Source organism: Charadrius vociferus, unplaced genomic scaffold (assembly GCF_000708025.1).
Source record: "Charadrius vociferus isolate BGI_N301 unplaced genomic scaffold, ASM70802v2 scaffold553, whole genome shotgun sequence".
Taxonomy (NCBI): Eukaryota; Metazoa; Chordata; class Aves; order Charadriiformes; family Charadriidae; genus Charadrius; species Charadrius vociferus.
The window spans coordinates 2400735-2424744 of NW_009647688.1; the positions used below are offsets into that span (position 1 = coordinate 2400735).

The 24010-nt window shown below is 48.5% G+C and overlaps 1 protein-coding gene across 1 annotated transcript; it reads left to right on the forward strand.

The window, feature by feature from the left end:
- Positions 1–1887: 1887 nt before the first annotated feature.
- SLC7A10 (solute carrier family 7 (neutral amino acid transporter light chain, asc system), member 10) lies at positions 1888–24010 on the forward strand. The gene is made up of 11 exons (XM_009881409.1): positions 1888–2054; positions 6372–6626; positions 14018–14169; positions 15002–15127; positions 16120–16273; positions 17953–18076; positions 18172–18275; positions 19406–19502; positions 22569–22718; positions 23069–23246; positions 23724–24010. Exons 1-11 carry the CDS (start codon positions 1888–1890, stop codon positions 23849–23851), a joined length of 1635 nt encoding a protein of 544 aa, XP_009879711.1. The 3' UTR covers positions 23852–24010.

Sequence of the window (24010 nt, forward strand, 5' to 3'; positions counted from 1 at the left end):
GCACGTCTGTTACTATTACTGAAGTTATGCCTGAAGTACTTCCCTTTACTCAGGTTTCTGTTCTACCCACACCTTCATTCTTAGAAAAAAATGGTTCTTCAAGTCCTCATGGAGTTCACCTGTATTTTAGTGCTCAAAAGGCAAATATCTTTTTTATAAATCCCTGACAAGTTAAAGAAAACACTTTTGTTAGTATTTTAAGTAACCTGATTTTTAAAATCTTTAAAGTTGGGTGTAGCATAATCAGATTATAAATTCTTAACCCAGTAAAACCCACTTGGAATGCTGGAATTGCAGTTTATAATGGCTGGTCATGTTCTTACTTGCTAAGAATTTTAACATAAATATTTGAGCTGAAGTCAGATTTTAAGATCGTTTAATTTTGTTAAATACCAATCCCCGTAGACATTAAATTATCACTGTTATTTTTATAGCCTTTTTTTGGTTTTTCCTTTGCAAGTGTATTAGCAGAGGAGCCATAATTCATTTTCCACTGGTACAGTAGTTAGTTAGATTTTTTACTCACATATGAAGTTGAATGGCTATTACTTTAATGCCAAGCTCTATAGATTCTTTTATTCTTCATCCATTCTTCATTAAGAGTTTTGGGAACACGATTTAAAAGCAAAGACGTTCAAGGCCATTACATGAAATATCTGAAGCACTGCCCTGTAGCCTAAATTCGTGCTTGACTAGCGGTTAAGGAAGTGCATTTGGAGGGTTTGCAGGTTTTCATTCAGCCAAATCCCTACATCCTAGCAATTTTTTAAGCCAAACTGCTTTGTTGATTCAGAACTTCCCCTTACCCTTTGTATTTTAAAGGCAGGGGGCACTTCTAATCTCTTGTATTAAATGCCACACTTGTGTTAACAAGCTGGAGAGGAGCCGGGCACCGGCTGAGCAGCACCTTGTGCCCGTCCGTCCCGTTGGGTGCCGCGGCACAGCTCCGGCGCAGGGCAGCGGGCACTGCCGGCACGTGGGCCCGCGCAGAGCCACAAGTGTATTTACTGGAAGTAAGTACAGCCAGAGGGAGCGCCTGTGCTGCCACACCAACAGTGTGTGCGACGCGTGTTACTGCTTGGCCGGGTTTGCAGGTGTGTCATGCCCCGGGTGCACAAACAGGCAGTGACAATCAAAACCCGTCACTAATGTCCTCAATTAGCAGTGCTTAACTTCTGAGGGCCAATTAGTAACGGGCAATTAGCTGGACTAAAGGCTGCTTAGTTTAGCAGTTTTCTGCTAACATAATATATGAATAAATATCCACGCTGAGTTACATCATCGCCATTATTGACATAATCCACCTCATATTCAGTTTGGATTTAAACAATTTGTAAAGCACCGTTCCTTTTGACGACGCTTTTTTTCTTGCTGTTAAACAGTGATGTCGAGTCTTTACAATATTTCATACTCAAGTAACATATCTTTATTTATTAACTCGCAGGCAGGAGGCACGGCTTCAGCACTTGTTTGTAAGAGTGCCATTTTAAATAATGTCACAGGCTGTCACCCTGTTGGCCTGGACAATGTCTGCTGAGATGTGGGAGTCCTGAGAGGACGGGTGGACTTTTGGTTATCCTTCTATTCACAGCTGTCAGGGAAAACTCTGTATCTACTGTTGAGGATACAGTATACCAATATATCAAAAGAAAGCTGTAACTGAAACCAGGTTGGTCTCAACCATTTCATTTTAAAAAATAATGGCGTACATTCTCTTGGCCCTGAGAGAGGATGCTGGAGTTGCCCTTCATAGCGGTACCCAGACACGCACTCAGACCGTTGGTTACAGCTCTCGCAAAGGAACACACTGGTACAGCTGGGCAATAGAGTCCCTGAGGATGCTGGCTCCTGTCTGCCTAACCCCTACGCTGGTCCAGCACGCCCAGGATGCACCTCTGCAGCGGTGCTGGAGGAAGCGGGACGCCCGGCTACCGCGGGCATCCCCTCCACCGGCGATACCTGCCAGAGGCTGCCTGTGAACCTCGCGTCTCCCCGCTGCGCGACCCCCCTTCCGCGTTGCAGCACTGTCTCCTGGGGACAATGACCAGCACTCGGTGAATGTGGGAGTCTGGCAGGATTTACGCTCATGAACCACACACAGGTTTTTGGGAATGTTGCCCACTGTAATCTTTCACTGAACAACTAGTCACAAAGTGATTTACCTCACTGCAGCCAAAGAAAAAGGCGCAGAATTTCTTTGTTGTTAATATTTCGCTCAGTAGGGGAAAGAGCTGCTTAGACAAATTCCTAGTCCGTATTGCAGACCCGTTCAGAAATTCAGATTTATAACATAGATCTCTAATGAAATGCACAAGCGGTAAAAAGGCATGAGCAATGTTTTTCTTTGCTAACCACACAGGAAATTTCTTAGTTTTATCAGAATTACGGTTTCTAAATACAGTCAGTAAAACTGCTGAATACTTTCAACAGGCTGCAAGATACATTATTTTTACAGTCCGCATGGATTGTGTGCTGCAGATAAATAAAAAATGCCCTAAGGACTTTGCATGCTAAGTGAATGCACAAAGTGTTACCAGATCCCTTTATTTTCTCACAAGTGCAGTGATATTTAGTGTATCCCCTGAAAATGCAGTTCCTTATGTGTTTTAATGAGAATTCAGCTTTTGTTTAAAAGATGAGTTTTAACTCCTGGAGTTACATTGAAAAACATAAAAACCTGACCCCACGTGCACTCTCATAGTTCAAAAGCCAGAGGTGAGCTGAAAGCACTGGATTTTTCACTAAAGCCCCGTGCCCTAATCTTCAGGTCGGTGCCAGATCCCGAGTGGTTGTGATCGGCGTGAGGCACTGACCTGTGCACAAAACCCCGGGCTGCGTGTGCAGGCGACGGGTCGGGGAAACCCATCGCAGGGCCAGGTCTCGGTGTCAAAGTGACAAGCACAAAAGATCCCAGAGGTAATCAGATAACGGGCTGGAAATCTCAAAGGACAGGGGGGTTCGCATTCTGTTTGGCAAAAACCTGGTGTGGGACCCACTTCCAATGAGCCAGCGGAGATGGAGCATGGCTGATAGCAGTCTGAACTCACTTACGCACAGTTCTCCGCCATAGTACAGCGGCTGGTTTGGATTTGTCCAACCCCCGGCGGGCTCGAAGGCACCATGGGGCCGTTCGGGCTGTGAGCGCGGCTCACAGGGGACAGGCTGAGCTCCTCCTGGGATAAAACTCCCCGGCAGCAGGTTACAGCACCGCACACAAAGTGCAGCTGGAAAAAGATTTGTTCAGTATTAAACTTAAAAAGCATAAATTCCTATATCATAGGAATTTTTTTCCTTTGTTACTTGCATCCTCTTGTCTCACCATAGCCAGTTGCCACAATATGCCCTCTTTCTGATGTACAGCACCATATTTTGTCATCTCTTCTGTCTAGGCGTTTGCTGCCTTTTTTTCCCCTCCTTTCACAGTAGCTCTTGAAGTGGTATTATTCCATGAGAACCTCGGCTTTTCTTTAAAAATTATGTTCCTAACCCTCATGAGTTGTTTTAGAAAATTGTCAAAATCTGAACCATGAAGCCTTGAAAAAAAAAAATTACAAAACACAGAAGGCAAGTAAAATAGCCTGAAACATACCAGTTCTAAGATCTTATCCAGTGTCATGATTGTTGGTTTTTTTGGACAATGTGGAGAGTGATTTCCATATCCTAGACAAATAGAAGCAAGGAAAAGAAATGGCAGCTTCTTTTCACCTCTCTGGTGAAGTAACACATGCGGCAGCGCTGCGCAGCAGAGCGAGAGCTCCCCAGGGTCTTGGTGAACGCGTGCGACCTGCCGTGCGGGGGCCACTCACCCACGGTCTCGCTGGCTCTGGCTCTCCTGCCAGGGTCAGCTTTTCACACCAAGGAGCAGCTCCTGAGCAATTTTATGGGCCAATTTCTCTGAGTTAAGAACAAAAATGCTTTTTTTAAACATCAAGCAGGCATAGGTGTGAGGTCTGACCTTTCTGCTCATGCCTGTCACAGACTGTTGTTTCTGTGAATAAGCAAAAAAAATAAATTCATGGAATTTGTCAAGTTCAAGGTTCTTGAGTATCTCTCTTACAAACTCTCGAGTGACTGGAGCAGAAAGAGGATTTCGCCGAGCACGTGCTGAAGGATGGGCATTTGCATCTGCTGTTTGCTGTCCAAAACCACAGCAAACCTGAGCTAAGGTAAAAGCGAGCCCTGAGCAGGAGGAGATGGTGCGAGAGGAGCCAGGGGACTCGTTTACGGGTTATTCCGTCTTTGGGCGATTCCTGTTCGTTCAGTACTGGGGTTGCCAGAACAGGAACGAGCACTGTCCTGTCCCAAAGAGGGGAGTAAAACCTACAGACCTATTGGGGTGAAAAGCAGCATGTCCTAAATTCAGTATGTTCCCCAAAATACCACTGGCTCCTCCCAAAATTGCCATATTTTGGGGTGCATTGGTCTGTGAAAAACAGATACACACCGGTATCTATGCTGGCAGGTAGAGGATCATTTTTTAGGGTCCTTTATAACTTAAGGACTTTCTGCACATGCACGAGTATAACTTACAACCGCAGCACATACCAGTGCCAGAGGCAGTTTTTAAACTGCTATGGCAGGTGTTTCTTTTTCAGCTTAAATCCAGGACTCGTTACAGTTCCTGAGCAGGGCACAACCAGTCTGCCAGAAAAGTGTGTCTGTTTTAAATATGCTGCAATGCTTCAGGCAGCAGGAGAAACCATGACCAAAAAGCCCCATGAATTTTATCAAGTATTATATATGCTCTAGCAATACATTAACTCCTCATCTATCTTCTTGAAAGATTTCACCACTCCACTCCATCGATGCAGCTCCCCAGTAGGGAAGACCCAGGACAAATCTATCGGCGCTGTGAATAATATTGTGTGACTCATCCACACTGAGCCCCGTTCCTTCAGAGCGAGCTGCAGGACTGATGCTGCAGCAGTGGTTAGGGCTCCCTGGGCTACTTCACTTAATGTACACCTATATTTAATTTTACTGTTAATCTAGTATGATGTAGTTTTGATAACATCTACATCCCTGGCCTGATTGTTTTTTTAAAAATACATAGAAAGTGCTTCTGGTCCCAGAGGGTGTCTGCCCCACCTGCAGCAGGAGGGCTCAGGTGAGAGATGCCTCAGTCTTCCCCAGGGATTCCCTCCACAGCTAAAGACTGGTTGGATGAGCTGCACTTCCAGAAGCTGCTTTAAGAAACACGAGGACAGAACTGAATCCAAATGCAGCAAAATTTGGCATAACTAGATGCGTTTAGGGAACTTGCTATACATTGCAAGCTGAAAAGCATTTAAAAAGCAGAGGGGAGGAAGACAGCTTAGATTTGATGACGCGCAGGTTCAAAGGCTGCTGAGAATCTGGTTTAGATGACAATACCTTATTAACGACCAGTATCCAGTATTTTATTTTCATGTCTACTCTGATCAGGGGTGCTGTTCAACAGCATGGGCTGAAATTCAGTTCTATCAGTGAGGATTTTAATACTAACTCATAAAAGAAGAAAGGCCTCAGCAGACTCCTACAACAGCAGGGTCTTCACATCCTTTTGGAAAAAGAGGTATCACTCTAAAAGTACCAAGAGTGACAAAAGAAACCTCTCCTTCCAGACCCTGAGCAGCTATGAAACACCTCTTGCAGAGCAGCTCCCGCTGGTGCGGGGGGACAGCCGTGCCTTGGCCCCGTGCGAACAAAGAGCATCTGTGACACCCAGCACTCCCCTCTACACCCAGCGCTACCCCAGCTCACATGCTAATTAGACAAAATGAGTAGGACAAAGTCCACATTGTCTGATATTTCAGTCACTGCACAATATCCTCTTAAAATCTATGTGCAATGACTAAGCAGCACGGGTATTGCCAATATAAAATATTAATTAATTTCTAATATTCCAGACTTTGAGATGACTTTTCAATCACAATCCTAAACCTGCCGTGGTGGCAAGAGCACCTCTTCGCTCCTACATGATAGATAATGCTATGGAGGGGGCTTTGACTTCCCAACCTGCCCTGAAGATGGGCCTTATTTTGTTTAGATTCAGGAGGAGAGTAAAATCCTCATTACAAAGGTGCTTCTAACTCCTTCCGATAAAATACCAGGGCATGGCGGGTGACAGCAGCTGTCTGAGTTGGTGCTACAAAACCGCTCGTTGCAAACACGGATGCTCACCCGAGTCTTGCTGTGCTCCAGCAGAGCCGGGCACACGCTTACCCTCCACTGCTGGTAAACGGCAGTGCTATCCCCGGGGCACAACCAGATAAAATACAATCAAGCAAGATCTGGAAGAGAGGGTTTGGTGGGGGGCTCCTGTTTGGCAGCTGGGTGGGGGTCGTGGGTTTGTTTCCCTTTTTTTTTAATAAAAAAAAAGAAAATGCAAGTGCATTTCTCACTTTCTTTTACCTTACTGCAATCCTTTTGTCCTTTCCAGGTAATATCATTGGTTCTGGGATCTTTATTTCGCCAAAAGGAGTTTTGGAGCACACCGGCTCGGTGGGACTCGCTCTCATTATTTGGGTGCTTGGCGGTGGGGTGGCTGCCCTTGGCTCGCTATGTTACGCCGAACTGGGAGTCACTATCCCCAAATCAGGAGGGGATTATTCCTACGTCACAGAGATTTTTGGTGGGTTAGCTGGGTAAGTACCCTATCTCTATAAAGTAATTTGAAAACATGGTTATGCTTGGTATATTAAGTGTGGAAAAGATGTCTGACTTGGAAGAAACAGGGAACATTTGTCAATAAAATGCTTTTGCAAAGTCATTCTTTCTGCTCTCATTAGAAATACCAAATTGCCCCTGCACAGAGCCACAGACCTTTCCCTTCCCTCTCTGACTCAGTAAAGCCTGTGAAAGGAAAGAAGGGCGCTGTAAATGATGCTGTGTCCAAGTGCCCTACCTGCGTGCCGGCCATGAATGATGGGTACCTTGCATTGAGGAGCTTCAGGCATTAGGGGAGCCAGGCTGGAGCTCAGATCATAAACCAAAGCCCTCCGTTGCCTGCCAGTGCAGGAGGCAGCAAATATTTCTATGGCATTGCATTGCGAGACCTTCCTGCAGCAGAATACAGAAAATTGCTGGAGAAGGAGATTTGCCCACAGCAGCGTCCCAGGCACAGGTGCCCGCTCGCAGCGCCGCCTCACTTACTGCGACTGCACGAAATAACTGCTGCAAAGTCAAAGGGGGGGAAATGCCAACTCAGGGAATGATTTCTCTTTGAAAATACCACAAACAGAGTAGTGTGGCTAAGGGAGGAAGGGAGAAGAGGTCATTTTTTATATTTGTCTGTATATTTTATTTTGTCTTCAACAAGAAAACTGGAACCAACAGCCTGTACTCACAGCTCACTAGAGAAGCAGCAAAACTTTCTGGCCAGCTCGCTCATTTGCAGGCAGAGAGGCCATGGCACATGTTGGTGTTTTACTTGTGAAAAATAAGCACCGTGACTGCGAACTAGAGAGAGAAGGCAGCAAATAAGAAAAGAATATTCCTTCTCATTTGAGATGGAAAACAAGCTCGTAACAGGTGAGCTGGAGTAAATCGGCACAGGCGTAACGTGGGCGAGCTGTCCCCCCGTCCCATGGGCTGTCCCCTCGCTCATCCCTGCCTCGGCTCAGTGCCAGCCAGGCACTGGACACAGCCAGCGTCTGAACACAGGGAGTGACAAGGTGGTTTTCTGATGCTTGTCAGACTTAAGCCATTGCCTTGCACTAGTTCTCATGAAAATCTGTGTTTCTTCAGTCGGAGGAACCGCTCCTCTGAACGGTTTGCAGAGAAAACTATGCTGGCATCGCAGCACAGATTGAGGTGACTGACAACAACATTGGCTTGGTTAACCAAAATCTCCACTCGTCTTCAGTGAGGTTTGTTCTCTCACGGGGGGTGGGAGCTGCACAGCAAAGCCCCCGCACTCCCCCAGGACGCTGCAGCGGGCAGTCAGCAGCTTACCCCATCGCCAGCTCCTGGGAACGGGGCCTGCAAGCACAGATCGTGAACATGAAAGAACATAAAACTGCACAAGCAGTCCAAAGTGCTGTCCTTGAAATACCGCTGTGAGGGAGGCCAGAAACCATCAGAGTTTCACAAAAAATTGAAGCTGCCTTACTCCAGCTACAGGAGGCATCATGCTTGCCACCGGCACCCCGGGCTGCATCCCCAGCAGCGTGGCCAGCAGGGCGAGGGGGGACTGTGCCCCTCTGCTGCGCTCTGCTCTGGGGAGACCCCCCTGCAGTGCTGCCTCCAGCTCGGGGGGTCCCACCAGCAGAAGGAGACGGAGCTGTTGGAGCGGGGCCAGAGGAGGCCCTGGAGCTGCTGGGAGGGCTGGAGCCCCTCTGCTGGGAGGACAGGCTGGGAGAGTTGGGGGGGTTCAGCCTGGAGAAGAGAAGGCCAAAAAGGGGAGACCTCAGAGCCCCTTCCAGTGCCTAAAGGGGCTCCAGGAGAGCTGGGGAGGGACTCTGGGTCAGGGAGGGGAGACGTGGGACAGGGGGGAATGGCTTCAAACTGGAAGAGGTGAGATTTAGATTAGATATCAGGAAGAAATGTTTTATGCTGAGGGTGGTGAGCCCCTGGCCCAGGTTGCCCAGAGAAGCCATGGCTGCCCCATCCCTGGAAGTGTTCAATGCCAGGTTAGGCTAGTTGAAGGTGTCCCTGCTCATTGCAGAGGGTTTGGACTAGATGGCCTTTAAAGGTCCATTCCAACCCAAAGTATTCTAAGATTCTAAAACCAAAATAATTATGCTTTCTAGGGGAGAAAAAGAGAGTAATTAGAAATCAGGTACAACTAAACCTGGCCTTAGCTGTTCCTCAGCTCACTCTGTGCCATGTTCAGAGAATTTGCATGGTCCTGGAAAGCACCACGCTACACAATTGCTGTAACAAACCACACGCCCGTTGATCCATCACTACCTGGGGGGTTGATTGATTACTACCTGGGGGCAGAGGAACGCTCTCGCCTCCCTCAGCAGGGAGCTCTCTGCTACAGCAGCCACTCGCTTGCTGTCCCGCTTTCCATGCACAACCAATACCAAAAAAGTACAACCTTGTCACCCAAAGGGAAGCAGGGCTCCCGTTCGTGCTTTGCAAAGAGAGTTTTCTCCCAAGAAAATAAACCATCTCGTAAGTATGACAAAGGGTTGCCTCGGGCAAGAAGCCTCCAGGTCGGTTTTGGTGTAAAAAGGGGGGACTCGGTCATATTTTCCAGTAAAGCCGGGCTGGGATTGTGCCCTGCTGCACCACCACCTGAAGCCTGCAGCTTTGGGGAACCCTCACAAGCACCTTCAGCTTTCCACTTGGGAAGCAGCTGTTCTCCCACTGGCACTCGCACGTGGGGCTGCGAGCTGAAAGGGGCCCTTCGGAACCCTGGCCGTGCCTCCCCGAGACAAAAAACACTGCTTCTCCAAAAGTTAAATTTTCTCTTCTGATTTAATCCTTCTACAGCAAAGAACATTGCATTCAGCACACGAAGCTGTAGTGCATCTGCCAAAGGATTTTTCCAATTGCAAATCTGGATGGTTTGGTCCATTCACACAAAGATGTTTATTATAGGAGCTTGTGCCATGCCCACCCAGACCATGACATTTCCTCTTCACTTCTGTTGTCTTGTCCCTGAATAAATAATAAATCCTCCCGATTTATTATGTTTTCCTGGAGAGGTATAAGGAACAAAGAAGCACTATTTGATTGTAACAGCCATTGCAGTACTACATTCCCCAGCTTCTGTGCCTGGCAGTATTGCTAGCTGGCTGTGTAAGTAACAGAAAAATTAAAAACCATAACACTGCTAGGTGTGCTATAAGAAGGTGACTAGAATAAAAGAGAGGGAGGCAGGCCAGGTCCATCTCCTGAGCCGTCAGGAGCTCTGGCTGCAGAGGAGCAGCTCTGCTCCAGGTCCCAGTCCGGCGAAAGGACAGTGTATGAAATGCTGCAGCAGGTGGCGGTGGTGGCCGGACTCAGCTGGGGACGACCCTGCAGAAGGGACGCTCCTCGGCATCCCCGGCCAGGGGAGAAGGAAGAGGAGAGGGGGGGCTCCTCTTGCACTGGACTCTGGTCTGGTACCAGAGAGCAGACTTCCTGCTTTCGTCTCATCCTGTGCTGCCGGAGCCGTCTGAGCACAGCCCATCTTACACACATACGGTCTTGCATGACTGTGCAGGTTGTACAAGGAACATTGCCCAAAATAGTAAATAATAGGCTTAATAGTAAATAATAGGGAAAAAAAAAAAAACAACTAAAAAACCCAAACTATTCTTGCAGAAGACTGAGTAAATTCAGCTTCATGAAAAACTTAATAGTGCATTTCTGATAAATACAAAGTCTTCTGAATGCTCAGCAATAACGTTGCAACTACCATAGCTGCTTCACCAGCAGTGACTGATGACTGGACATGCGTCCTCACTAAAAATCAATAGTATTGAAATCAGCACACAGCTCTAAGCCAAGGCTTTGATAAGTGTCACTCCAAACTGCAAGTAAAACGTGCTTCAAATATACTTCTATGCTTCCTTTTTGTTGTTGCCGTTGCTGAAAAAATCTAAAGCTTCCAAAGGCAATAATTCTTTCAGCAATGTAGGGTAATATTAATAATATTCAAAATAGCTCCAACGTTCTTAAACCAGTTCAGCTTTTCCCATGATAAGGTGATCTGTACTACAGCATCTATTTCAAACTGTGCACAAATAGGGTACACTCTAATTTTCTATTTTCACAGGCTACTTTGACTCCATGATATTTTATATCTAACATGAGATCCTCTTGGGACTACAGGGACATCCCAAATACATGTTTGAGAACCAATTTCACCAAGTCCACTAGACTATTAGAGGCCCAGATCAAACCATGCTGTTCATTTCTCTCCACAGGGGAGGAAATTAGTATGCAGAGATATCTGCAAAAAAATCAGGTTTGGTCCAGGGGTGACCAGCACTTCCACATGAATGCCACACCTTCCCAAAAGCCGCATGTCCCACCATGGAGCATCACTTATTCTAGCGTGGGAGAGGTGGAGATCTAATTAGAGACATTATCTAATGCACATGCACATTGATGGGAGGATAGCCATTAACTTCAATGGGCTTTGGATCAAACTCAACACCAAAACACAGCAGAGGCCATCCAGCGAGCAGCTATTGATGCTCGTTACACACAACCACAGTTTGCTCAGAGTACAGGTGGGGTACAGAGTACCAGCCCTTTTGCCATCAGCACATGCAGGAGCTCAGATTTCCCATTCAAACTCCAGTGCTCGGGGACAGAAAAAAAAGAGAGAGAGGAAAAAAAATCACAAGAGCCGCCACATCTTCCTTCATCTCTACATTCAGCTGTCTGTTTCTAAAGGTCTGATCACTTCTTAGTCAGCAAGGAGAGAAGATTTAACTTCTGGGGTTCTTGTAGTGCCATAAATTACTGAGTAGCTGTGAAAGCCTATGGGATAGGGTTCAGCTCTTGACCCCCTCAGTGCCACAGCTCAGCCCTCGGGGCAGTGATTCCCCAACTTTCCACCCGAAGAGCCGGGCAAAGCAACTCCAGGTGTGCTGCGATGGCATCTCCCTGCTTCCAGCTGGACTCTGCGCTCCATCTGCACAACTGCCCAGGGCAGAAGCCCCCCTCCAGCCCTTCCGCTTGGACCTCAATTAGTCAAATTGCCTGCGCCGCGAGAGCAAGGACATCTGAAACTCAGTTACATCTGCAGGAAAGTTCAGCCCTGTGTCACTTAAATTAATTATAGCTGATTTGGAACCGTTGTTCTTTGCTAAGGAAATTGTATGCTTAACTCTTCCCACACAACAGATGATAAAGGTGGTGCTTTAAAAGCAAAGACTTCCTAGAAGACTCAGTGTTGGGATTAATTCCTGCCTGCCAGCCACAGCAAACGCCACCTCCCCACAAGCAGTCTAACTCAAGAACAGCCGTCCTGGCCAGACCTCGTCTCCCACTCCTGTGGCCACCGGCAGCACCGCGAGAGCCTGGCAAGTGCTCGCAGAGCAGCCTGGCCCCAGATGAGCAGGGACCTCAGCCTTAGCCCAGGGCCCAGCATGGATGTCCTTTTCTCAGAACCAGGCTTTGATTAAAACTTACCTGGGAAAAAACAAGGTAAAAGTGGGCCTACACCTCAGGCAAGCTTCCTTCTTATTTTAATGCCCTGTCTCCTTTGAGCTTCCCGTTTGACAGTGCAACTTCGTCATCCTCTGCTAAAATTCTGCATTTACTTTAATTGGTGTTATCAGTCCTGCATGCATTTCAATTCAGCATGAAACATACTGACTGTCAGAAATCTGTTGAATTATTCACATTCCCATTAAACCATATTCTACCCAATACCAACTGTAACGCACTCCACAATACAAGAGAGAGAAGCAAGGGCCAATTCTGCCTGAAATCCTGCTCTCAGCGTCATTCTCCCCACTGAACATTTTTAGCTGAACACAGTTCTCAGCCTACATAAATTGCATGGACTAAGATAAACGCGATGGGGACGAGCTGGTGGCCTCTGCCCACCAAACCCCGTGGCCCCACAGGCACGCACAGCTGGGGCTCCTGGAGGGGCAACGAGGGCTGAACTTGGCCTCACTCAGCCCTGCCAGCACCCTAACCCTATCAGCAAATTATTATTGCAGTCTTTAAGTCATATTTAGTCTTCAGTGGGGACCAGCTGGGTTAACTCACCCAGCAAGCAGGGTCTGCAGAGCTACCCCAAACTGAACAGGGAATCCCAAAGCTACACCACCCGCAGCACCGACGAGCACACAGCAATTACTGGAGGAAACTGCTCTGAACCACGATGAAAAACATTAGAAATTGGAAAAAATAAAAGGAGTCACACAACAAAATTAAGAGAAAGGTATCCTCAAACCAGGAGAAAAGGAAAAAAAAAAAAACCAAAAACAGGTTTTAAAAACTATAGTGCCATTTGGGAAGGTAACAAGCTCTTGCATCATGCCCGTTTACCAAATTAACTCTCTGGTAGTTAATAAGAAAAAGGAAGTGTGAGATTGCGCCACGCTTCTCAGAAACAACAGGGCAAAGTAAAGGACAGGACTGAGAAACAGTCAGCCCGAGGAGCAGCCGGTGAGCAGCACTCCTGCCACCCTCCCTTGGGCCGAGGCACCCGCACCCCTCGGCTGTGCCAGGTTTAAGGGGCTGGTGGAAGGGAGCAGCTTCTGAAAGAGCTGCCCATGTAGTTGAGAAATTACACCGTCTTATTTGGAAATGTCATTCCTGATCCTCATTTGTGCTGGGCATCCCTGCACACTACACTTACGCATGTATATGAATGAATGAATGTGTACGGTATCAGTGTGTATATGCACACAGCAAGAAGGATTTCACTTTCTCGCAATGGCTACATCTCACTACAGAAATAATAGTACTTCAAGTATTTTAAAACACTAAAACAGATCCACTGCTGCTTTTATAAGGTAAGTATTGTTTTCCTTTTCCCAGAGAGAGAAACCAAAAAATCTTTCACTTCATATTTGCAAGGGAACCTCGCAGACAGCCGGCCTGGGTGGCCCCAGACGGGTGATCGCAGAGTGCTGCCACACGGAGCTGCCCCGGCACAGGTTACAGAGCCAACCCGAACAGTGACAAGAAACCCTCCAGTGACCAAGGGGGAGCCAGTGGCAGCCCCGAGAGCGCAGCTGGCTGTGCCCTGGTGAAACCCATCAGAGATGCCTCCAATGTAGGCACTGCCGTCTGCTGGGGTAACACGTCAGCCCAGCAGCAGCAGAGATGCTTTCGCTTTGATGTACAGCACTAACTCAAAGTGTGCCCACTGAGCATATTCCTCACTCTTCCATACGTCCCTGAACTGTGATTTGCTTTAAAACGTTTAACTTAAAATGCAGATTGCGCTGGGAACATGGGAAAAGGGATGAGGAGGGGCACAAGTAGGTGACTGTTAGGTCTGAGTGGGACAAAGGCAGTCAGTCCCAATGCCTCAGGAGCAGTCCCAAAGTGCCACACAGCCGAGCGTGCATTACCTCCTCCAGCACACCCCCAGCACTGCCTCTTGTGGTTCTTCTTGTGTTTTCAGGTTCCTGCTGCTGTGGAGCGCGGTGCTTATCATGTACCCTACCAGTCTGGCCGTCATTGCGCTGACCTTCTCAAACTATGTCCTGCAGCCCGTCTTCCCTAACTGTATCCCCCCCTATAATGCCTCCAGGATCCTCTCCATGGTGTGTTTACGTGAGTATTTGCTTCTCGCACACACACAAAGCTTGCCTCAGTTTTGTATGGGACCACTCGAGGGGTAGCTCCAGCCAGGCTGGGGTCATGGCCACAACCCGAAAGGCAAGCAGGGAGGTCCCAGGACAGGCACCATGACTGGTGCGGGATATTCAGTCCCCTCCCACTTGCCCACAGCAGGCACAGCAGGCGGGAGCAGGGCACAACAGCGCCCAGATCCCTGCGGGTTCTGGGGAAAGGGGCGGCTGGTGAGCCTGTGGGATGGGGCAGTGCTGTGCTCCCTGCAGAGCCCTGGGTGCCTGGCATGGGTGACCCACTGGCACAGATGACCCACTGGCACAGGTTACCCACTGGCACAGGCTACCCACTGGCACGGGTTACCCACTCATGCAGGTTACCCACCACCACTCGAGCCCTTCCTAGTCTTCTTTTACATTCACAAATGCGAGTGTGTGGGAAGCACAGCACACCACTGGCTCTGCGTTAATTACTTACGGAGCCGTCAAAAGCAAACCAGAGCTGCAGGGACTGAAGATGTTCACCGTTTCCGTGGGCAGGCAGCGATCCCTGCATGTTGAGCACTGCTCAGGCACAGTCACTCGAGCTGGGGGAGGCCTGGCCGGCAGTGCCCAAGGGGGAGACTGCCGGCTGCCAGGGATGCCCCCGAGCTGGGAGTCCCCTAGGGCCAGGCAACACTCCTCACCCTCGCTCCCGGCCACACTAGAGCTCCCCGCAGGAACGTGTGCATCAGTCCGTGTCTTTCAACGCTTTGACTGTGTGTTCTTAAATAAAAATTATTTCATTTCACTGAATTCCATCTTTTGCTCTCCAGTCCTCCTGACCTGGGTCAACAGCTCCAGTGTTCGATGGGCAACGCGCATTCAGGATATATTTACAGCAGGAAAACTCTTAGCCCTGACCCTTATCATTATTGTGGGCTTCATACAGATCTTTAAAGGTACTCTGTGAGATAGCTCTAATGCGGGTATGGTACTGTTGATAGACTTGATTTTTCTCACTTACTGCACTGTTTCCTCCTTACAAACCGACCCAATGGAGCGCTGGGTTTGGCTGAGCCGCGGGGCTGTGTGCTCACACAGCCATGGAGAGGATGGCACGACAGAGAAATCAGCTGTATCCCCTTAAACAAGTCCCTTTCCAGCCCACCTTGTCAGGTTTGATAGAATAAAGGAGGGCAGCTGAGAATGTTTCGGCATAGTTACTAAAATTTTTTATTCTGTCGTATGTTCCTTAAATTGGAAGTGCTCTGGGTGTGAAATGCATAAGCGATGCCTTGCCCATGGCAGGAAGACACCTGCTTCATTTTGGGCACGAGTCCAATTTCCTACCAAAAGTCACTTACAAGATTAAAAATAGGCAAAAAGAAGTCCCGCTGTTTCACCAACTTAATAGAAAGAGGAGAACACAAAGGGCTCACAATGCTTTTATCATATATGTGATGAGTCTTATAAAGGAATATGAAGTACATCATTTGCAGAGAGCAGAAAAGTTGTTTTCTCAGTGGTCCCACAATCTTGACAAATCTTCCAGACCCATAGACATTTTATTTTTCAGTATTTCTACTGAACAACACCAAACTCTTGTAGAAGAAAACCGCATTAAGGTAGGAATTTACCCCACCAAGGAGCCATCCTCAGACAGTGCAGGTTGGCAAAGGCTCCCATGAGTGGTGGCAGTGGCACCAGTGCGGTGGCACAGCTGGCAGCGAGGGACACCCGTGCCAACAGCCCGAGCTGCCTCCCCAGGACACCGTCCCGCAGAAGCACTGCAAGAGCAGTGCCAGCCCATGCTGACATGAAGAGCGTGAAGTCCCAAATCCAGTAAGGAATCAAGAATAAAAATAAAGACTCAAAAGCAAAAGTTTACCTATTTTCCAGTGTCTCTGGTAGGTAGGGGTGGCTTAATCTCTTGCTTGCGCTCTCTGTGCAGGAAACTACGAAGAGCTGACACCAAGCAACGCATTCAATTTTTGGATGACTCCATCCGTGGGGCATTTAGCGTTAGCTTTTCTTCAAGGGTCGTTTGCGTTCAGTGGCTGGAACTTCTTGAACTATGTAACAGAAGAACTGGTTGATCCCCGCAGGCAAGTATCCATTTCCATGCCATCCACATTTTCTTGAAGTGCTGAGACATTGGAGTCATCTGGTAATATTATTCATTTAATAACCTGCAGCAGTGTCCTTTCCTCTCTATGGGCCCGGTCTTTCTAGAGAAGAGAGGGATTTTTTGTTTAGAACAGACAGCACGCAAATTAAAGAAACAATGAAATTAAAAATACATTTTTAATTTCAAGGCAATAACTCAACCAAACCAGCCTATAGACAAAGCCATGTCTTCATGGCACTATTCAATCATACAGTGCTTCTATGGCAAAATATTAAGCATTGATGAGATGCCACAGAAGTATCTGTTGGGAGAATCACTTCTATTAGAATAATATTGAATTATGCTGGAAGTCCTTTGCTTCTTCACCCAAAGGGGATCTCCCACAGTCACCTGAAAGAGAAGATTAAAACATTGGGCGGTGAAGGCAGCACTCCGTGCACCAGCATGGATGGGGCGACCAGCATTGGGTTGCTGCTGGTCCTGGCTACGGGCAGGAGCTTGGAAATGATTTATCATGAGCAGGCTGGGAAAGCTGGAGGGAAAGTGATTTTTAGTTTAGTAAAGCAAAGCTCAAATGTTTCAACATTTCTGACCTGATGAAGTGGAACGACAAATGCCAAGAGCAGCTCCTTGGAGCGTTAGTTATTTCTGAGCATCCAACGCACACAGCAATTAAACAAGGAGAAATTTAAACTATTGCACAGCCTGGGTAGGAATGAATTAAAACTGCAGCCTTACAAGCAGCTCTGCACACACTATCACACCAGTGAATGGCAAAGTGCATATCCAGAGATCTTGGCAGGAATGAGGAACGTGTGGTAATGTGTACCCTCAATAAAACACCAACTTTTTAATGGACCACCACAATTTCAAAGTTGAATAATGATAAGTTATGACTTAAATAAGGCAAATATGGCTCTAGTTCAGAAATAAAGAGAAAAAGGAGCAAATGGCCTTTTTTTTTATTATTTTTGCGGCCTCTGAGGGGAAACTAAAATATAAAAAATAATTGGATAACCAAAAATCCTTCCCATGTTTACTAAACCTGTTCAAAATCCCAAAGGTTAAATACATTTTTTAAAAACTTTTTTCCAAATCTGACACACAGAGAAACATGCATTATTGCATTAGATACAGAACAGGTCAGCTGTCCACCTCTGAGGAGGTCTCTGGATCGGAGGTGAAGTACAGTGGTACTGCTGTAAGCTGCCACAGTGCTGCACGACCTGACCAGGTTTACGGCATGGGACGGGTCAAGGCAGCCACCTGAACAGCAGGGTCCCGTTCCTTTCCAGAGCAGGTGAAGGTAGAGCGAAACAAGGCATTTTATTCCACCACTGATGCCTGTACATAGGGCTATTGAGAAACGGCCATTTCATTTTTCAGCAGCGCGCTGCTTCCATCCCAATCCACAGCCCAAAGGGTGACGTGGTGTTTCTGTCCCAGGGAGCACCCCTGCAGATGTGGCATTTCGTAGCACTTTTAGCCTTCTCCAACCTGCAGCGGGTGACAGAGCCGATGGAAGCGCGTTTCCCTCCAGAGAAACAGCTGAGGAAACCAGCCAGCTGGGTGACCTCCCCGGGGCCGTACATGGGTGTTGTGGTCTCGCTGTGCATGACTGTAATTTCTTATCTACCCTCCTAATTCTTTTATTAGGAACCTACCTCGTGCCATATTCATATCCATCCCATTGGTGACATTCGTGTATACGTTCACCAACATTGCATATTTCACTGCCATGTCACCCCAAGAGCTCTTGTCCTCCAACGCTGTGGCGGTAGTAAGTAAACCATTCCCTGGATGTCTAAAATACACTTTGATGTCAGTTCTATGCTTTGCAGTGTATTTCAGTTTCTCTGCCTTCTGTTGCTTTAGACATTTGGTGAAAAGTTACTGGGCTATTTTTCCTGGGTTATGCCAGTCTCAGTGGCCCTATCTACATTTGGAGGAATAAATGGATACCTTTTTACCTCATCAAGGTTAGATGGAGTACAATTTTATGAACGTTATCTAATTTGGGGAGGGGCTGTTTTAATCTCATTTGCTAAAGAAATGCTAGCTAGACATTTTGTGTGTTGTAGAGCATGAGGTTGTTGTTGGGCGCGTTGGATACGTTTAGTTATGAATTGCTCTGTTTTGAATCAGCAAATATAATATTGACTTGCAGAATCTCTTGCAAAACAATCCTTATGAGCTACTGAGAGTGTCTGCAGATGTGGAATAACTCACAGTAACAGCGAAACATGGCTTTAGTGTGGAACCAAAAGTCATTTTACATCAATAAAGTTCCAGTAGCTACAAGTTAAACCGTGCTTTGCTCAAAGAGGAGTTTTAGGGCCTGGTGCTGTTCCCAATTACAGACATTTCCATTCCCAAGCTGGAAAAAACTCCTTCCAGGCAAGATAGTTTGCCTGCACACTGTTGATAGCGGGGCCAGGATCTGTAAAGTCTATTATATTGTAGTCTGTAAAGTCTATTTATATTAATTGGCCTCTCTGAACCTAATTAAAAAGTTATAAAATTTTTTTCGAGGAAACGACTGAAGTCTTAAGTACCTTGGGAAAGTTATTTCTCAGCAATTTCGTGAGTATGAGGTGCAACAAAACTGAGTGCATATGTAACAGGTTACGCACTTAAAAGTGAAATGTTAAGGCATGTTAAACCTCATCCCAAACCCTTTTGACACTGGAAACATTGTCTATGAGGGGTTTTATGCCGTAGCTCTGCATGGCTGATCCCCACACACCCTTCGTTGTGGCGCCCATCCCACGCTGGGTGAGGCGGCAAGGCCGGCCGGCCCACGGGGCCAGGACGGGTTCCCGGCCTCCCCCTCAGCAGTACTTCCGCACCTCAGAGCGGGTTGTGTCACAGACGACATTACCCATTAAAGGTCTCACATACGGAAGGGCCTAGTTTAAATAACTCACGAGGGTTACGCAGGCGCTCGGTGCCCAGTGGTCTCCCTGGTGGCAGCCCAGCACCCACAGGCCGCAGTTCCCCCACACGGCGAGACCCACGCGGGCGGGTGAGGTTAGAGACGTTACACGGATAGACATCGAAGAGGCTGTCGCGCACCCAGTGGATTCAGCATCACTATCCTTATTTCCAGGTTATGTTTCTCTGGTGCCCGAGAAGGCCATTTGCCAAGTTTGCTTGCCATGATCCACGTCAAGCACTGCACGCCCATCCCTGCCCTGCTCGTCTGCGTAAGTTTTGCCATCCCGGCCCTGCTGCCCTGTAACCTGCTTTTAGAGACACTCAATCACAGGGAGGAGGGCTGGGAAAACCCCTGGGAGGCCATTTTACGCCGGAGGAGACGCACGTCGGCCCCAAGCGCTGCGGGTGGGCACCAGCCGAGCAGCCCTGGCAGCCCCAGAGAGGAGCAGCCGTCGGCCTCGGCAGTAACCCCTCCGCTCCCGACCACGCCTGGCGCTAGGAGCGGTCCCTCATGCCCAACTTGAGCTGCAATTTAAGCCCATCACCACTTGTCCTCCCCACAGCAGAGGTAGAGACTGGCTTTGGAAACAGAGATACTTCATTTAAGAAGAGCTCTTTTGCCCGCCTTCCACAAACATCTGGAAATCCCCATGGCCACTGCTACTGGCTGGGCTGGTTTTGACCCTGCCACCAAAGCCAGAGACATGGCAGTTCCCTGGGAGAGGACGAAGTGCTCCCAAAGTCACTTACTCTCAGTGAGCAAGACATCTCATGAGGGACGATCAGGCCGTGCTCTGAGGACCAGTGGTATTTCTTTTCCATGGGCCAAAAAATTAAGTCGGGACAATGATTACAATGGCCCTGAATAACATGTCTGCCAAATGGCATGTCGGGCAGACAAGAGGTCACCTGCAAAGGTTAGAAACCACTGGGCCAAGCACTGGGGGGGCTCGGGGCTGGTCAGGATGATGGTGTGCTCCCACAGGAAGACTTTCCTCACTTTTTATACAGCGTAAATTTCCACGATACTAATGACTAAGAGAAGTTATTATTTGAAACAAAGAAAGAGCTTCATACACTTTTACTGAATAGTGAAGCTAGGATATGTGGTGGGGTTTACTGTAGCATAGAAGACATTAAAGTGGAAAATGACTCCCGGTACTGCCATCCGCGGCTGCATGGCCGAAGCAAGGAAATTCCCTGAAGGGCATTTGCTTGAAATCTTGGCTGCATCAACTGCTGCCAACTGCAGGTCTGCCACCGGTATAAAAACAGCGAGGGTTTGACTCCAGATGCACGAGGAAGGTGTCTCCCAGCTCTAACAGCAATTCTGGAACTATACACCCAGGCCAAATTTCACCAAATAAGCCTCCTGCACATTCCGATTTTATGACAAAATGAGCGTCTAGCTGAGCCTTTATGGTGTTCCCGGGGCTGCGTGCCCCACCACAAACGTCTCATGTGCTGCCTGTGCAGGGTTTCGGGGTAAGCTGCCCACAGCCTGCCCTGCCCTGCCCTAAAAATTCATCGGCTGAAACAAGAGGCTGAGTTTCAGAGGCTGTTTCGCTGTGAACCAGCCCCAACAGGAGCAGGCTGTCCGAGCTGAGCTGTCTGACCCACCCAGTGTGCACCAGCCCCAGCCCTGCTCAAACCATCCCCGTGAATTACAGAGCTGATCACAGGACCAGCGCTGTGCAGCCATTCGTCATTTGAAGGCGTTTTAATGCAGCTCAGGGTATATCAAATGCTGCCAGGAAACATTAATCTCTTAACAAATAGAAATATAAAAATACTATAGCGTAGGCAGCTACAATAGCAAACCAGGTCAGACTTTAGGCAAACCTAATTAATACATGAGTTTCCTTCTTCTCTTCCAATGAATCACACCTAGCTCTTTGAATGGAGAAAGGTTTCTTTGTACAAGGAGAAAGGCCTTTTTAACATCACCAGCGAGACCTGTATTTTTACTAATCCTTTCAAAAACCAAGGGGCCAAGCTAAATGTAAAATAAACAGACTGGGTTTTTTTTGCAAGAGCTCTCCTGCCTGCTGTGCGACTGCGGCCAGCGATGGGGAGCTGCACCCTCTCTGCCCTCCTACCACCCGAGGATTGCACCCACGCTGGGAGCAGAGCTGACACCTCAGTGTCACCCACGCACGAGTCCTCACCACTCCCAGCGGTGTCAGCATTGCCGCAAAACCCGTTAGGGGCAGGAGAGGGTCGACTGTGCCTACAACACTGTGCATCTGTCAGAGGAAAGCAGGGAATATGTTACATGGTGCCCATATAAAACACTGTCCCATTTAAAATCCATTTCTTGGGGAGACTGCTCGAGGTGTTGAAATCCCCCTGCCAGGCCTGCCAGGCTTTGAAGAGGTGGACCACAGGGACCAAAGGGTCATTTGACTGTGGTGGTGCCGGACTCCTAGTGCAGAAGCCCTCCCTCCCGAGGGGGCTTTGCTATTGAAAAAGCCAATTGAGAAAAAGGCACATAAGCAAAAAGAGAGCCTGGAGTAACACAGAGCAAAATCCTGAGTGCTCTGGAGGGATCTGGGTATTTAATTTCCCTCAGGCTCTGGCCACCAGCAGACGATGTTCACGGGACGGGTTGGTGGTGCAGGCTGGGGCTCGGCTCAGCTCCCGGGGTACTGGCCGGCAGGGGTGCGGACGCGAGGAGCAGCCCCCCGACCCCCAGGCCAGCCCTCCTGACTCCACAGAGCTGTGCCGAAATACATACAAACAAGCAAGTGTAGGCATGGAAATTTCCACCCTCCAGCTGCCCATTTGCAAATATGAGCAATGCTCAAAAGATGAATGACATTGGTCATCTGCAGCGTGAGCCGAGGGCCGGTGGGGGGAAAGGGCAAAGCTCTCCCTCTTTGTAATACACCGGGCACCTGCAGCATCGTAGTGCGGTGACCACAACCCATTAGCCCGCAAGAAATCCTCCGCTCATCACCAGTCCTCGCCATGGGAGTCAATACCCTGTAAACCAGGCAGCAGCAATGGGGGGAGTGGGGCAGCAGGGAGCTCTGCCGGTCCTCCCGGCCCTGCCTGGCCACCAGCTGCGGGGCCACCTTTGCCAGCGTCCCCGGGGTGTTTGCCAACAGACCCACTGGTCCCGGGTCCAGCTGCCCCAATAGCCCTGGGTCCCCATTGAGCCCCAGCAGCACCACTCGGGGACAACGTGCCACACCTCAGGAGGCAGCAGGTGCCCAGCAGGAGCCATAGACAAAAAGAGTTTATGCTTTGATGAGTTTTTTGCTTGTTTTTGTTGGGTTTGAGCTACCTTTTCTAGTAATGACTCAAGTAAGGCTATGTTTCTCTCATTGCAGTGTTTGGCCACTCTTATCATCATGCTTGTTGGAGACACATACACGCTAATCAACTACGTGTCGTTTATTAACTACCTCTGCTACGGAGTGACAATTATAGGCCTGATTGTGTTACGCTGGAAGAAACCCAAAATCTTCAGACCCATCAAGGTGAGAATGGTAAAGCTAAATCTCTTGGTTGCAATAGCGATGCCAAGGGTGGGACGGGCACACCAAGCGCTCCATCCTCCCATTTTGAAGGACGGTTTATTTTTTGAGGTAATAGTAACGTTTTACGGTCCCAAAGTGCCACAAGCGTAAAAACGGGATACACAGGCAGACCCCTTGCGAAACTGCCAGGATGGGCGGAGAGAACGACAGTGGCAGAGGGAAGGAGGAGGCAAGACCCACGGGGGGTCCTGAAGCTGCAGCGCTGCACACAGTCCCCTGCAGCCCCCACCACTGGTCAGCCACCGCTGTTGCTCTGCACGGTCATGTTCTGCTCTGCTTTCTCCTGGTAGGTGAATCTCCTCATTCCCATCACTTACCTGGCGTTTTGGGCATTTCTGCTGATCTTCAGCTTATACTCTGAGCCGGTCGTCTGCGGAGTTGGACTCATTATCATTTTAACCGGAGTGCCAGTGTTCTTCCTTGGAGTCTACTGGAGAAACAAACCAAAGTGTGTAAATAGGCTAATAGGTAAGCCAGCGCCGCGGTGCCTCGCTGCACTCCTGGGGCCGCTGGTTGGGCTCAGGTCTGCAGGGATCTGCTCAACGTCCAGCACATCGGCACTCAAACAGCCAGGGAACTGGCCGCACAAGCCCGACCACTGCTCTTGGTCACTGGCACAAAGTGGCCAGACAGCACTTGCCTTTGGGCAACTGGGCTGCTCCCTCCCGCCTCCTTGCGTGCCCCTATGCTGCCCCCAGTCCACTCAGCTTGCTCACAGCAGCCTGTCCCAGAGCAGACGCTCAGGACCATAATCTTAATGCCACGGAGGCTAAATGAGCTATCACAAAAGGACTAATAAACGGCCACGAGCTTTGCCTCCCACCTGCCCTGCTTTCCTCTCTGGAGGCTGCGCGTTGTTCTCGAGTTGGATCATCCTGGCATCGTGCTTTTGCTTAGGAGAGCCTGAGCATCCCCATTAACCACCCGCACATTTGCTCTTCGCAGAGTCCATGACGTGCTGGGGACAGAAGCTGTGTTTTGTGGTCTACCCTCAGGGGGGAGTTGCGGAGGAGGAGGAGGCACCCTCGGCCCGCTCTCTGCGACCCGCGAGCGAGACGGCTGCGAGGAAATAGTGATGCGACCTCCGAGGCTGAAGTGGCTTCTTGTTTACATGCTAATTTTTGCAAAAAGTTTTTCTGAAAAAAAAAAAAAGTTTTTAGAGCTCCAATAGTGAAGCCCATAAAATGAGCTACACCCTTTATGGCCTCTGTAGCTTTTAGTTTTTCCCTAAA

Excerpts from the sequence above, each read along its gene's own strand:
- SLC7A10 (XM_009881409.1), top strand. The coding sequence starts at position 1,888 with ATGCACCTCTGCAGCGGTGCTGGAGGAAGCGGGACGCCCGGCTACCGC. Across the intron at positions 6,627-14,017 it reads ATTTTTGGTGGGTTAGCTGG|GTTCCTGCTGCTGTGGAGCG; the intron begins GTAAGTACCCTA and ends TTGTGTTTTCAG. Across the intron at positions 15,128-16,119 it reads CTTCATACAGATCTTTAAAG|GAAACTACGAAGAGCTGACA; the intron begins GTACTCTGTGAG and ends CTCTCTGTGCAG.